At 43.7% G+C, this 13,719-nt stretch overlaps 1 protein-coding gene across 5 annotated transcripts in view; it reads right to left on the bottom strand.

Moving 5' to 3' along the window:
* Positions 1 to 13,719, bottom strand: part of NBEAL1 (neurobeachin like 1) — a 125,302-nt gene that overhangs the window by 78,926 nt on the left and 32,657 nt on the right. For all 5 annotated transcript variants that reach the window (XM_069983363.1, XM_069983362.1, XM_069983365.1 and 2 more), the window contains 6 exons: positions 12,973 to 13,134; positions 11,598 to 11,679; positions 8,787 to 8,914; positions 8,128 to 8,210; positions 1,695 to 1,780; positions 678 to 984 (listed from right to left, as the gene is read on the bottom strand). In XM_069983363.1, the coding sequence (XP_069839464.1) occupies positions 678 to 984; positions 1,695 to 1,780; positions 8,128 to 8,210; positions 8,787 to 8,914; positions 11,598 to 11,679; positions 12,973 to 13,134 (848 nt within the window). The remainder of the gene's footprint in view (positions 1 to 677; positions 985 to 1,694; positions 1,781 to 8,127; positions 8,211 to 8,786; positions 8,915 to 11,597; positions 11,680 to 12,972; positions 13,135 to 13,719) is intronic.

Below are 13,719 nucleotides of genomic sequence, written 5' to 3'. Positions count from 1 at the left end.
TACCCAGTTTAAATCATTGTTAAGGTTATTACTGAAATGTATTTATTTTTAAAGTAATGCTTTGAATTGCTTATTCTGACCCCTATAACACGTTTGACACTTGTCTATGGAGCTGCGCAAAGGCTCAATTTATGCTCTGTAGTTTTCATTGATACCAAAGCTGTGTACTGCTTTGTACAGATTTTTCTTTTGTTTGTTTCTTGCTTACACTGTTCACTGTGCAGGGATCAATAATATTCCACATAAGGAACAATTTTTTTTCCTTCTGTTTACATTATTATTTGACATTTGTGGGAAAGGGTGTGTTTAGAATTTTTATTAAGGAAAGGATTTTTTTTCCCTACATTATTTTATTTTTTACTATAGGATGTCCCGTAAGGGACTTTCCTGAGCAGTCATTCATTTGCTTACACATATCAATACAATACATATGCACTGCATTCATCTGTGACATTGGCACTTTACTAGTACAGCTTGTCTGGGGCGGTCTGAATTAGTATAGTCTACATGGCAGGCATAAACCGTTTGCAGTGGTAATCAATCAGTACCCTACAAATGCATTGTCAGGGGGAACCCTGACAGGTCCAGCACCTGTTTAACATCCTACCAGAGAGACCCCTGGTTAACACCCCTAGATATCTACAATTAAATATATAAAAAAAAAAAAAAAAACTTACCTAGCATTTTTATCTGCAGAGTGATGAACCTGCTCTCCCACTGCCTGGTTCTTCTTAATCCCGGTAAAGCAGAGTGGTCAGAGTTAAGAAGTTTGAAGTAATTCTCTAAAATAGTGCTGATTTCCACTTGTCGTTGATCAGAACTACTGACCAACAGGGTGTGCACAACTTCTGTCAGACACTTCAAGGTCAGCTCGGCTTTACGACTAACTTCATCCGGGTCACGTTCATCCCAAGTGTCACAGTCTGCTAATACACGCATTAGGACTTCCATGGTAGCAGGAGAAATGAGCAAAAGAGCATTTCTCTACAAAAAGGATATATAATATAGTTACATTTCTAGCACTCTTATCAATGTGACAAATTTCATGACTACACTTACTGCCCTGATCATTAGTATAGTAGCAAACAGTTTGTAACCCTGATAATGTATGTAAATCTTCACTACTGCTGAGCCTTCCAGAGACCGAGTTACACGTGAACAAACAGTTCTTGTACTTGACTCCATCCTAAGACAGCTGCATTACAAAACAGATAACTGCAGGCCGAGTATTCGCATATATTTTCTTTATTTACTATTTCTATGCTCTTTTCCCACAAAATATTAGACAGCTACTTTATAAAATATCAATCTGCATCAGTGTTTTATCCTTTTGTATTACAGAACACCAAGATTGATTATGATGCTTTTTTATATTCTGTAAAAAACTGATTCAAACAGAACAGTGAGGATCCCATAGAAATGTGGAAAAAACCCATCTCAGTGTAGAGTTAATTGGTGTATTCAGAAAAAGCATAGCTTTCTTCTAAAAACAGCACCAAACCTGTCCTTGTGTGCGGTAGCACAACTTCATTAACTTCAATAGAAAGGAGCTGCAATATCAAACACAAACTGAGGACCAGTGTCCTCAGTTCCTGGAAGAAAGCTTATATATGCGTAACACCTTTAAGGCAATATCTGATAAATCGAGTAAAATATTTAATGTAATGCAATGGGAAGAAGGACTGACAACTTACTTGTCCACCAGATAAAACAGCTCCAAACAGATGTAATAAGCAACACTTTAAACTTTCTTTGAGATGTTCACTTTCCTGGAAACATTCTGAAACAGAGATATCATCCATAAGAATCATACAATAGAAAAGAGGATTTTTTACTCACCGTAAAATCTCTTTCTCGTAGTCTTCATTGGGGGACACAGATACCATGGGTATAGGCTGCTGCCACTAGGAGGCGCTGACACTAAGAAAGAAACAAAGGAAGTGACTCCTCCTGAGCAGGATATACCCGCCCACAGGCACTGAGCTAAACCAGTTTGTACAAGAGCAGTAGGAGAAGTCAAGAACAGGTAAAGTAGGAATAACACCAAAACGGAGAAAACTACCATACCGAGGAAAAACCCAAAAGAAAAATGGGTGGGTGCTGTGTCCCCCAATGAAGACTACGAGAAAGAGATTTTACGGTGAGTAAAAAATCCTCTTTTCTCGTGCGTCTTATTGGGGGACACAGATACCATGGGACGTCCAAAAGCAGTCCATGGGGTGGGAAAGATAACCGCTAGACAAGAGCGCTTGGCGAGAAGGCACAGAATAGCACCAACACAACCATCAACTAGGAATAGAGCAAGGGATGATGCTGAATGCGTCAGAGAAAACCCCGACAGGTCCGCGGCAAAGGAAAGCAGGTCTAGTCCCTGGAGCAACGTGCTGCACTGCAGAGTGGGTTGTGGCCTTCCTGGAAGCCAGCAACATGATGTAACATTGAGTCCAACAGAACTAGTAGGCTAGATGTGGGGAAAAAAAGCAGACGCCCAGCCAAGTAGGCGACCACAGGCGGCAGGGACTTACTCTGAGGTAGAACAGAAAAAAGGCAAATACAACCATGACGGGAGAGACTGGAAAATGTTTTGTGGCACCTAGAGGCCTAAGGCGTCAAATAAAGGAGAAAGGACTGAGCGTCTCTCATAGAAGGTGCCACATGAGATGCAGGAGAAGCTGCGTCCCTGACTATGGAGCAGGGAAGAATGGCCAGGCTGGAAGCTCCATAGGCCTAGGAGTACAGTCTTCACTGAGAAGAGAAAGCCATGGCCTATGACATGAGTTACCCCATCTGAGAAACACATACATGTTAATAAGAATAAAGCTTTCCAAGCGTAATGCAGTCCAGGGAAAGAAGGAGAGGGAGAAAAGAAAACCATGATCTGAATCTTGAGCAAGTTGTCCTGAAAAGAGTACAGTAGTACCAGGTACCCCGCAGTGTCCGACAGAAAAGATGAGCAGATGAAGCCGGTAGGCCGGGAAAAAAACAACTCCATGGGCTGTTAAAGCCTTAGAAAGGAAGTCGATTATATAAAACACTCCGCTCCAAGGAAGCCTAGAGGTACTTGAGAGCATGGAGTCAAAGAAGAAAACCGTTGAGGGAGGTCGAGGTAAGGCTGATGGGCACGGGAGTTGTCACAGGACAATGGGAACAACAGTTAATACATAGACTAGAGTCCATATGTAGACTAGATCTAGAGACCAACGCCTCAAAGGGTGAGCAGAGACATTGCTTGAGAAAGGAACCTTATACGGGATCCAATGGCCACATTGAAGATATTAGCGGATCAACCAGCTCAACCGGATCCCTAGGCAATTGGAAAGGCGAGAGCCAGATGCATTCTGGTGGACAGAGCAACAGGAAAACAAGGGGACTTTAATGGTGAATGAGAAAAGATGATCGAGAATTGGCAACTTGCTGAACAAATGAAGCCTGGCCAGAATGCAATAGGTTCGGAGACGATAGAGCCTTAGGTAGGGCCAGACATAGGCCAGTGAACAACCCTGTTTGCAAGTAGAGGAAATCTTTAAGGGAGAAGTTCTCGAGGACTCCACATGGGAGACAAGATTAGGGAGGGGGACCGGGAGTCCCATCTGGAGAGCATGGCAGGTCAACAAGAAGACCAAGGACAAGCAAGTCAAGCAGGAGTGCTCATAGAGGCCAATGAGGGCCGAAAACCCACACCTGCCTGTCGGAAGAAGCAATCTCGGAATAACAGTCCTCTGGAGGACTGTAGGATACCTATTATACTAAATATTCCATCCTCACGGAGGAGAGAAGGACTGCTTGAAGATTTCCTGACTGAGTAGTAAAAAACCAAACCTAGGATAGGGGGGTCATGCACAACAGTGTGCTACTCCAGAGCGTAAGAATAACTGTGTATGCGGGAGCACTGCAAAACCCTGAACTGAGAACAACAATGCTTCATAGTCCATATGGCCAAAAAAGGACACTTGGAGAAGCTAGACCACAAAGGGACCATACACCTAGGCTTAGGAAGGTAGAGAAACAGTACAGGCAGTAAACAGGAATCCTTACCCTGTGAGACTGCAGCTGCCTAAGAGAGAGAAGACTAAATACTTGCCATGTTGGCCATAGGCAGATGCAGAAGAAGACGTCCTAAAGCAGCACTGTGAGTCATGTAGGCAGTCGATGTCCTACATACACCAGGGGTAGAAGAAACCCTTACTGTTTTACCTGAGGAACCGAGAGGCCTCACTTCACCCAGATCAAAGAGAAGAGGCAATGTGGCTGGTGCTGACCAAGGACAGCTTCCTGAAGTAGAGCACCATGAGACAATAAGAACAAACCTCGCTGAGGGCCATCCGCAGTATAGCAGAGGGGACGGTCTAAGCAATACAATACTACTACTGTTACTAAGCCATACTACTGGGTAACAGCCAGTGAAACAAATGCCAAAACATGGTAGTTATGCCCAGATGAAGGACAGAAGAACCACCCTGACAGTACCAGGATGAAATAGTGACTGTACCTATATGCTGCCGGCCACTCAGAGGACCAGAGTATGACAGTACAACAGTCCGGGGGCAGGTAAAGCGAGGGGTTCTGTACCTTGTGTAGTGGGACACGTAGCAGGATGCTCGGGCTTTAGAAAGGATACGGCCCGAGAGGAATAAACCAAGGTTACACTGCCCGAGAGCAGGTAATGAGACTTGCTAGTGGAAACATACAGAAGACGAAATGGTGTGGTAACAAGTTACCCTATGATGATCCCCTGAAGTGACAGGCACCGATCATGGGAGTCCTACGAGGATGAAAGGTAATATACAGGGTAACACGAGCAGAGTAGCTGCAAGCAGTAAGTAACCAAGGACCAGCATTCAAGAGATACAAATCCCTGGACTGGAAGCAGGTAACGTGCCTGGTCAGACCTGTAAACTAGACAAGCAAACAGAAGCCTACAGGGTGTGCTCTGGGAGCAGGGAAGAGAAGAGGACTGAGTCCCAATGTAAACGAGAACTGGACACGAGAAATGCCAAGCATCACCACTATAATGCACTATAATGAGTGGACCTGAAGAAGGTGTATTACATCGTGTAACAGAATACCACAATCTGTGCACACCGAACTACAGGTAATGTAGTTGGAGCCATATCATGCAACAGAGGGCAGAGCTCTGAATCACCTTGTACCACCACCTGGGAGGGGGTAACATGTCCAGTTCTATGTCCGTGACATCATGTAGTAAAGGAATCTATGTCATGAAGATGAGAGGCAGGTTTGAAGCACCGCCCGCTAAGGGGTGATGTGAATGACAGGACATGTCTTGTGCTTGTGACATCCTGTAGCAGAGGGGGTAGCTCTGAGTAACACAGGAACAATGATTGGCAATGGGTGATGTGTCTGGTCCCATAACCTGTATGACCAACCATGTAGCAGACGGTTCTCCTGGTTGGGAAACCGTGTAGCAGAGGGTTCTGCTCAGAGCCCAGATACACCGCCTGGAAACAGATAACGTGTCTGGATCCGTGTCCTGCTCGTGGCACCATGTAGCAGAGGGTTCTGCTCAGAGCACAGATACACCACCTGGATAGCGGGTAACGGGTCTGGTTCCATGAACTTCTCGTGACACCATGTAGCAGAGGGTTCTGCTCAGAGCACTGATACACCACCTGGATAGCGGGTAACGTGTCTGGTTCCATGAAATTCTTGTGACACCATGTAGCAGAGGGTTCTGCTCAGAGCCCAGATACACTGCCTGGATAGCGGGTAACGTGTCTGGTTCCATGTACTTCTCGTGACACCATGTAGCAGAGGGTTCTGCTCAGAGCACAGATACACCACCTGGATAGCGGGTAACGTGTCTGGTTCCATGTACTTCTCGTGACACCATGTAGCAGAGGGTTCTGCTGAGAGCACAGATACACCACCTGGATAGCGGGTAACGTGTCTGGTTCCATGTACTTCTCGTGACACCATGTAGCAGAGGGTTCTGCTCAGAGCACAGTAAACTCTGTCTAGTAGTGAGTAACGTGTCTGGTGCAGTGTCCTACTTGTGCACCATGGAGCAGAAGGATCTCACTGAGGGCACAGAAACACCGTATGGTGATGGGGAATGTGTCTGTGCGTATGTGGTTGGAGGGGAACCAGAATGTGTATATAAGTATTAATGTAATCTTAAATATATAAAATCTGACACAGAGGGGTCAACCAGCACCAAAAATGCTGGATCTGCAGACCAAGGGTTGCTGGAACATTATATGGAACATTGGCCATAAGAAAATTTGATGCAAGCCATTCTTATATATGTAATGGTGTAATAACCACTTCCACCAGTAGGTGGCAGGAGAAGCTGCTGGGAATAGAACAGTGTGTGTGGTAGCTCTCCCGGGAGACCACACACACGTGGCAGGGGGGAGCAACATCCCTCAGTGTAGGCTCAGTGTAGCCACAATCCTAATAAAAAGGCAGGATGCTGCAGTCCGCAGCACCCGAAAAGGGGCGGGGCAACCCGGGAGGGGGCGGGGCATCACAGTGAAGGCTCCACAGAGTTAAAAAGATAACAAAAATGGTGATGCTGCGGCCCTTACAGCATCCGAAAGGGGGCGGGGCCTAACGGGAGGGGGCGGGGCATCACAGTCAGTAAGTCCCAGCAACTTAAGAAAAATGTTGGGATGCTGCGGGCTGTGCGGCTCCCGAAGGGGGCGGGGCCTAACGGGAGGGGGCGGAGCATCCCACGGTGCAGAATCAGCCACATAAGATACAGGGCTGGATGCTGTGGCCCACGCTGCACCCGAAAGGGGGCGGAGCCTAACGGGAGGGGCGGGGCATCCACAGTGCAGTAGTGCAGGCTCAGCAACCTAAGAAAAATGGCGGGATGCTGCGGCCGACAGGGGGCGGGGCCTAACGGAGGAGGCGGAGCATCTCCAGAGCAGGTACTCCAGACATAGCCACAATAGGGAAAAAAGGCGGGAAACTGCAGCCTGCACAGCACTGACAGGAGTGGGAGACCCCTCACTGTACACCCCATGGCACCCAGAGAGAGAGGCACAAGTACAAAATAAAATGGAGGAGGGGGCTGGCCTGTTACTGAGTGAGGAGAGAGCCACAGAGGTACAGTGACCCTGAGGGAGTGGAGCATGGGGAGATGGAGAAATCCCTGTGTGAGGAAAGCATGGCCCGGGGGTTGTCTATAAGAATACAATGGTGGCCTGGGAGGGAGGGCAGGGAGAATATACTCACCAGGTAGGAGCCCATACTCACCATTGTCGTCTTCAGCCGGTGGGTGCCTCACCTTACGCGCCAAGCTCTGGGGGGCGAGGCGGGAAGGGGCTGTGCGGATACAGAGTCCGCAGAAAAGGCGACCAGACAGTCAGACTGATTTGGTGCCATGGTGTCACGTTGCCGGCCGGTGGCAACCGAGGGTAGACAGTCCATCTATATTTATGGTCTGTTCCCTGGTCGCATAGTGAGGGGATCAGGGTGGGTCTAGATTACCCACCGTGCCCAAGAATCCATAGGACCTAGAAGGAAAAAGAAAATCTAACTAACTAAACATAAAGGAAGAAACTGGTCTGGAGAACCCAGACCTGTGTCTGCCTCCTACTGACACTAAGCTAAACTGGTTTAGCTCAGTGCCTGTGGGCGGGTATATCCTGCTCAGGAGGAGTCACTTCCTTTGTTTCTTTCTTAGTGTCAGCGCCTCCTAGTGGCAGCAGCCTATACCCATGGTATCTGTGTCCCCCAATAAGACGCACGAGAAAGAGGATATTACTCATGATGAGTAAGAAATCAAAGCTTTTCTTCTAAATAGAAGGTTTAAAAGCTTTAAAGACAAAACAAAAACTATATAAATTGGGTATTGCTGTATTTGCACTGACCAAAAGAACGTAACAGTTTCATTCTACCAGATGGTAAATTATGTTAAAATAGCATAGTATTTTATTTCTCATGTGAGCCCACATGCCCTCATATGGGTCTGAGGGGGAGATCAGGAAAAATAAAAAACACAAAAACTGTCTGGGTTTGTAATGGGTTGCAGAAATGCTTTACATTGTTTATACAAAGAGTATGTCTTGGTATTGTTACCAATAAAAAAAAAGAAAGAAAGAAAATTGAGAATAAATCAAAATTGTCCTCATGGTCCTAAATTGTCAATCCCATACTTACGATAAAAAAAAGGAATGAATTCTACTGTGAGAGGAGCTGCTTTATATTTCTGCCTGCTCTTTTCCACTGGACTGATGGTTCGTCTGAAAGACAATGTGGTTCATTATCGATAGATATGGAAAATAGTCTCTGGTCATGATTACGTATCATTTACAAAATGTCACAATATAAATATACCCTACAGGCATTAGGAGAGGGTGGAGAGAAACATAATGGTAGGATCAACCTACATCCAGGGTTTAGTTGGAGCAGTTTGCCATGGAGACACATAGATCTGTATATGACTTGTATAGACTTGCATATTTTTGTCACAGCACTTATATGTATGGTATAACAGCGATAATTCATGTTTTTCTAATTATGGAGAAACCTTTCAATAGCTTCAGTCAAAAACTAAAAAAAGAGTTCATATCCACACAGAAATGACTGCCACTAGTAAACATCAGGCACCCTGGCTAATAAAGTCTAATAATCATGTGGCCTCTGCAGTTAGATATTCACAAAGTAGTTATATATTGTGGAGGAGGGATCCTCTACTGGGGACTCACTAACAGTTATATACTTATATATAGTAAACAATGAGAGAACTGTGAGTGTTATACAACAAGGTTTCATGTCTGCTAGCGCTGGAACGGTTGTACTTTCTTCATGAGACGTACCCTGACACAATATTCCGCCAGTTCCGATATGGGTCATAGAGGCTTTCACAAAACACCAAAGCATGTCTTACAAATTCTTCTATGGGGGCTTGGTCTGTGACTTCTTTCTCCTTTGTTTTACTTTTGAGCTGCAAAACAGTAATCATACATTACTATTTACTGAACAGCTAAGAAGAAAATTACAGCAGTTGCCATAGTCCACTTACTGCATTCCTACGCTACTTTGTAAGCATTTTCTATCAAGGACAAAGTTACGATTCAATAAGACCTTAAAGTGTCAGCCAGTAGTAGTAACTTTGAACCAACTTATTTACCATAAATATTAATTATAGTAATAAAGTAATTTAAAGCGTACCTATCATTTTAATAAACTTCTGACATGTCATAGTCACACATCAGAGGTTTGTATCGGTCGGGGTCTTGGTGCTAAGAACCCCGCCGATTGGTAGAATGAAGGACTGGTGCACGATACTGAGCAGAAATATAATGGGAGCATATGGAACTTCCAGTAGATGTAGATTAAATCGGTACTGATTTAATATTAATAACAGCCGGACGGATTTCCCCGTGGCCGCACATTTCTCTGGAGAGGGAAATAGAGTTGAAGATCTGTGGGTTATAATTTTAAGGAGACATTTCAAGACACAAAGGGAAAGAAAGGAATGGGAATATAAACTAATGCTCAGATTTAAAACTTTGCAACATGGTCTCAATATTCATGCAAGCTTCATGACGGCCTATGTGTGACCTGTTCTGGCTATGAAGGCCAATAATCTGACAACAAACAGATAGCAGCCAGAGCTTACCATCCTCTTATCACACCTCACGGGCTTTAGTTTATTGACCTGCTGTTAACAGCAGACCCTTCGTATATTACATTTTGTTATTTTTTAAGTTTCTTAAATCCTTTGATGAGCTCTGACTAGTATGTATACAAGTCTGCGATTTTTTCAGTTTTGTATAACATCATGTCTGATGAACGGGGGCAGACTCCCGAAAGCTTACAATCAAATATACTCAGTTAGCCTCTAAAATGTATTGCACGATTTTTCCTCTATTCTACTTATTTCTATGGCTAACACGATACAACAATACTGTACTATAGATTCAGCAGGAAGTGTTGTTTTATTTACATTCAGACACAGTGCTCTCTGCTGACACCTCTGTCCATGTCAGGAACTGTCCAGAGCAGTAGCAAATTCCCATAGAAAAGCTCTTCTGCTCAGGACAGTTCCTGTATCGGCCAGAGATGTCAACAGAGAGCACTGTGTCTGAATGTAAATAAAACAACATTTCCTGCAGGACATATAGTGGCTTAGGGTACAAACACACTAGGCGTATGCGCAGCAAAACCGGCTGCGAATCCCTGCCCTGTACACTCTATGGGCAGACAAACTCGCAGCAGGATAGACTCGTCCCGCTCGGCCAATCAGTGCGCTGCCCCGCCACAGCGTACTGATTGGCTGAGCAGGATGTGAAGATGCTGGGAGCCCCGAAGCAAGCCGGAGCAGGGAGAAGGTGATGTATCGGCTCCGGTGGTGAGGGCTTAACAGGGCAGGCTGCTGACAAACTCGCAGCGGGATTTCCATCCTGCTGCGAGTTTGTCTGCCCATAGAGTGTACATGGCAGGGATCCGCAGCTGGTCTTGCTGCAAATTTGCAGCAAGAAATCCGCTACGGATAAGCCCAGTGTGTTTGTACCCTTATAAATATGGGAAGACTGGAGATTTTTAAATAGTAAATTTAGAGCAAGGTAGCAGCCGCACATCTAAATCCAAGGGGTGGGTGCTGAACAGAGAAAGTCCTTTGACACAGGATCCCCAATGTAGAAAACGGCAAGAGTCTGCAGCACACCGGAGTAAGGCTACGTTCACACAGAGCAAAAGGAGCGGATTACGCAAGGAAATATTTCCGCCTGAAATCAACTGACGCTGAATTCCGAGCAGAATATAAGCAGAATGTAAGCAGAATCCCTGCGTATTCTGCTAGGAAAGTGTTCAGCTCGTAATCAGCTCTTGACAAATTCAGCGCGGAATACTCGAGGAATCCGCGCTGAATCCGCATGCATTCAGCGCTGAAATTCAGCGAGTATTTGGTGAGTAAACTAGACTATACCAGAACATATACTAGAATCCTCCTCCCCCCCCCCTTTTCCCCATTTCCGCGCTGATTCAGCGAGTAATTTCCGCTTGTATTACGCTTGTATTCCGCGCTGAATACGCGCGTATTCCGCGCTGAAACAGAAAATCAGAGCCCCATTGATTTGTATAGGCTTCCGCTAGCGGAAGAATGAACATGTTCATTCTTCTGGCGGAAAGCGGATTAGTTCAGTGCGGAAATTCCACTGTGTGAACTGCAGAGCAGAATTTCCATTCAACACAATGGAAATAAGCTCTGCACCTATTTTAACGGCTGAAATTTCAGCGCTGATTCAGCGCAGAAATTCAGCTGCTTTTGCTCAGTGGGAACGAGCCCTAAAAGTGAATAGTGTTTATTCCATCAACAAGGTACAGGATACAACGTTTCAATTTCAATTCAATTTGGCCTGAAAATGATTCAGGATTGAATTGAAAGGTTGTATCCTGTACCTTGTTGATGGAATAAACACTATTCACTTTTACTCTGTTGTGCTGCAGACTCTTGCCGTTTTCTAAATAGTAAATTTAGTAATTTAGTAAAGTAGTAAAGTAAATTACAAATCTATATATGTAACTCTGACACCAGTTGATTTAAAAGAAAAAAATTTTCGCTGGACAACCCCTTTAATGTAATACTCAATGACAAAAAAAATAGCTGGGAAACGGTAGATTACCTGCTGGACATAGAGCGTTGTCATTGTGATCACATGGTTAATGTAAGAGCAGCATCCAATCTCCTCTACATTCGACAGATTTCTGAGAACAGAGAATTAGATACTATTGTTGAATGAGAAAAGAGAAAGCTGTAAGTCCAGTCAGGCAAACAATCTTTCCCATAAAGAAGGAAAACCCAGGCTACAACACAGCTGTCCAACTCGAATTACAGAAGCTGTTTGCTATCCTGTACAGTATTCAGGATCTACCTCCGTTACATGCTGTTCTGGGATGTACTGTTTATGCGCCATCAACATCTGAAAATGTAATATCTATGCTTGCAAAATATTTAAAATATTTCTCTTTTGAGTTCCACTTTGTCTTCTCAGATCCCGTTGACCAATAACAGACATATGCTACGCTAATAAAAGTTTTATATACACATTTTTATGACAGCACTAGGTCAACCTGATAATGGAGGGCATAAATACACACTTGTAAAATTTTATTATGACATCCATGCACCAGGTTTAAATGGGCATGTCAGAGAGACATGTTAAAAGTTTCAATTGGTCAGGGTCTGAGTGTTCACACCACAACCGATCTGGAGTACGAGTCGGGGGAAAAGATCAATTGCAGTGCATTCACTCCCCAGTCTGTGTCAAGTGACTTGAGCGGACTTCCAATACAAGTCTATGGGGTCAGTGTAGGTTGCAGACACAGAGCGGAGAAAAGAGCGCATGGCAGCTCGTTCTACTGATCAGTCAGGATTAAAAAAAAAAAAAAAAGAAAAAACTTCTGACAGCTCTTTGACATCTCAAAGGTTTATTTTTTTTTAAATGACAAGTACTATTTAAACATGGGGTCACACTTTGATGTGCCCACTTGGGTTCATATAATAATCCAAAAGTCTGTTGATACATCTGTGGGCTAATAAAGAACAACAGATTTGATCTCGATAAATTCAGTCTTTTGGAACTTTAGGGAGCCATTCTGTTTAGTGGGTGCTACTATAGATCTCCTTGGTTACAGAAAGAAAAAAAAAAGGAAGTCAAAATATAACATAAAAACTGCAGTTCCTGCGGTGGTCATGTGTCAGCCACTAAAACGGAGACGGGGCACCCACCATAGCACCTGTACTAGGTTGTCACATATTCTGCATCTATAGAATAAACCCTTTAAAAGGCTATTCCTATCTTAACAAGTTATGCACTATCCAAAGTAGCCAAGGGATCAGCATAAAAATGTGGTGTTGGAGCAATATAATAATATAATTTGCTCTATTCAGGAAATTAAAATACTAACAAATTATTACAGAGAAATATAACTTAATAACTATATTGTAGCAAAAAAATAGTAAGGAAGTCAGCAACGGCAGAGTAAATGGTAATGCACCTGCAAATTATAATAAAGAATTTCACAAGTAGAAGTGAGAGTGCCTGCTGCTCCTCCTCCAGGCCATCAGCTGTCTTCTGTACACAGTACAGCAGCTGGAGCCGAAGTACTTGTAAGATGTGGTCCGCAAGCATGGATAATCCTGGGGGCTCATCATCAACTCTGCAAAAAGAAAATAAAAGTAGCATAAAGAAAGGTAAAAAGGAAACAATCTCTAGAGGAACATCAGTCAGCAAACATGAAAATCACCAGCAACTTCACTAGAATTGCTGTTTAATTGATTTGATTTGATAACCCCTTTAAGTGCATCATTCACACTTCCATGTTTTAGTGAGCGTTCTGTATCAGTATTAAAAAGCAAAAACTGGAGAGGAATATAAATAAAAATGGAGAAAAGAAAAAAAATAGAAATAAAAAAAAATGATATATATATTTATATATATATATATATATATATATATATATATATATATATATATATATATATGTGTAGTTCACAAGAAGAAATTTCTTTCATATCAACTGGTGCCAGAAAGTGCCAGAGATATGTAATTTACTTCCAGTACTTATCAGTTGTTGTATGTCCTGCAGGAAGTTGTGTTCTTTCCAGTGTGGAGAGCAGGAGAGGTTTTCTATGGGGATTTGCTATGGACATAGTTCCTGACAAGGACAGAGATGTCAGCAGAGAAGACTGTGTACATTTGGAGATAATACAAAACTTCCTGTAGGACATAAAGTTAACTGATA

Source organism: Dendropsophus ebraccatus, chromosome 9, assembly GCF_027789765.1.
Source record: "Dendropsophus ebraccatus isolate aDenEbr1 chromosome 9, aDenEbr1.pat, whole genome shotgun sequence".
NCBI classification, from domain to species: Eukaryota; Metazoa; Chordata; class Amphibia; order Anura; family Hylidae; genus Dendropsophus; species Dendropsophus ebraccatus.
Note: the sequence above shows the minus strand (reverse complement) of the source record. Positions and strands in the feature narration are given on the sequence as shown.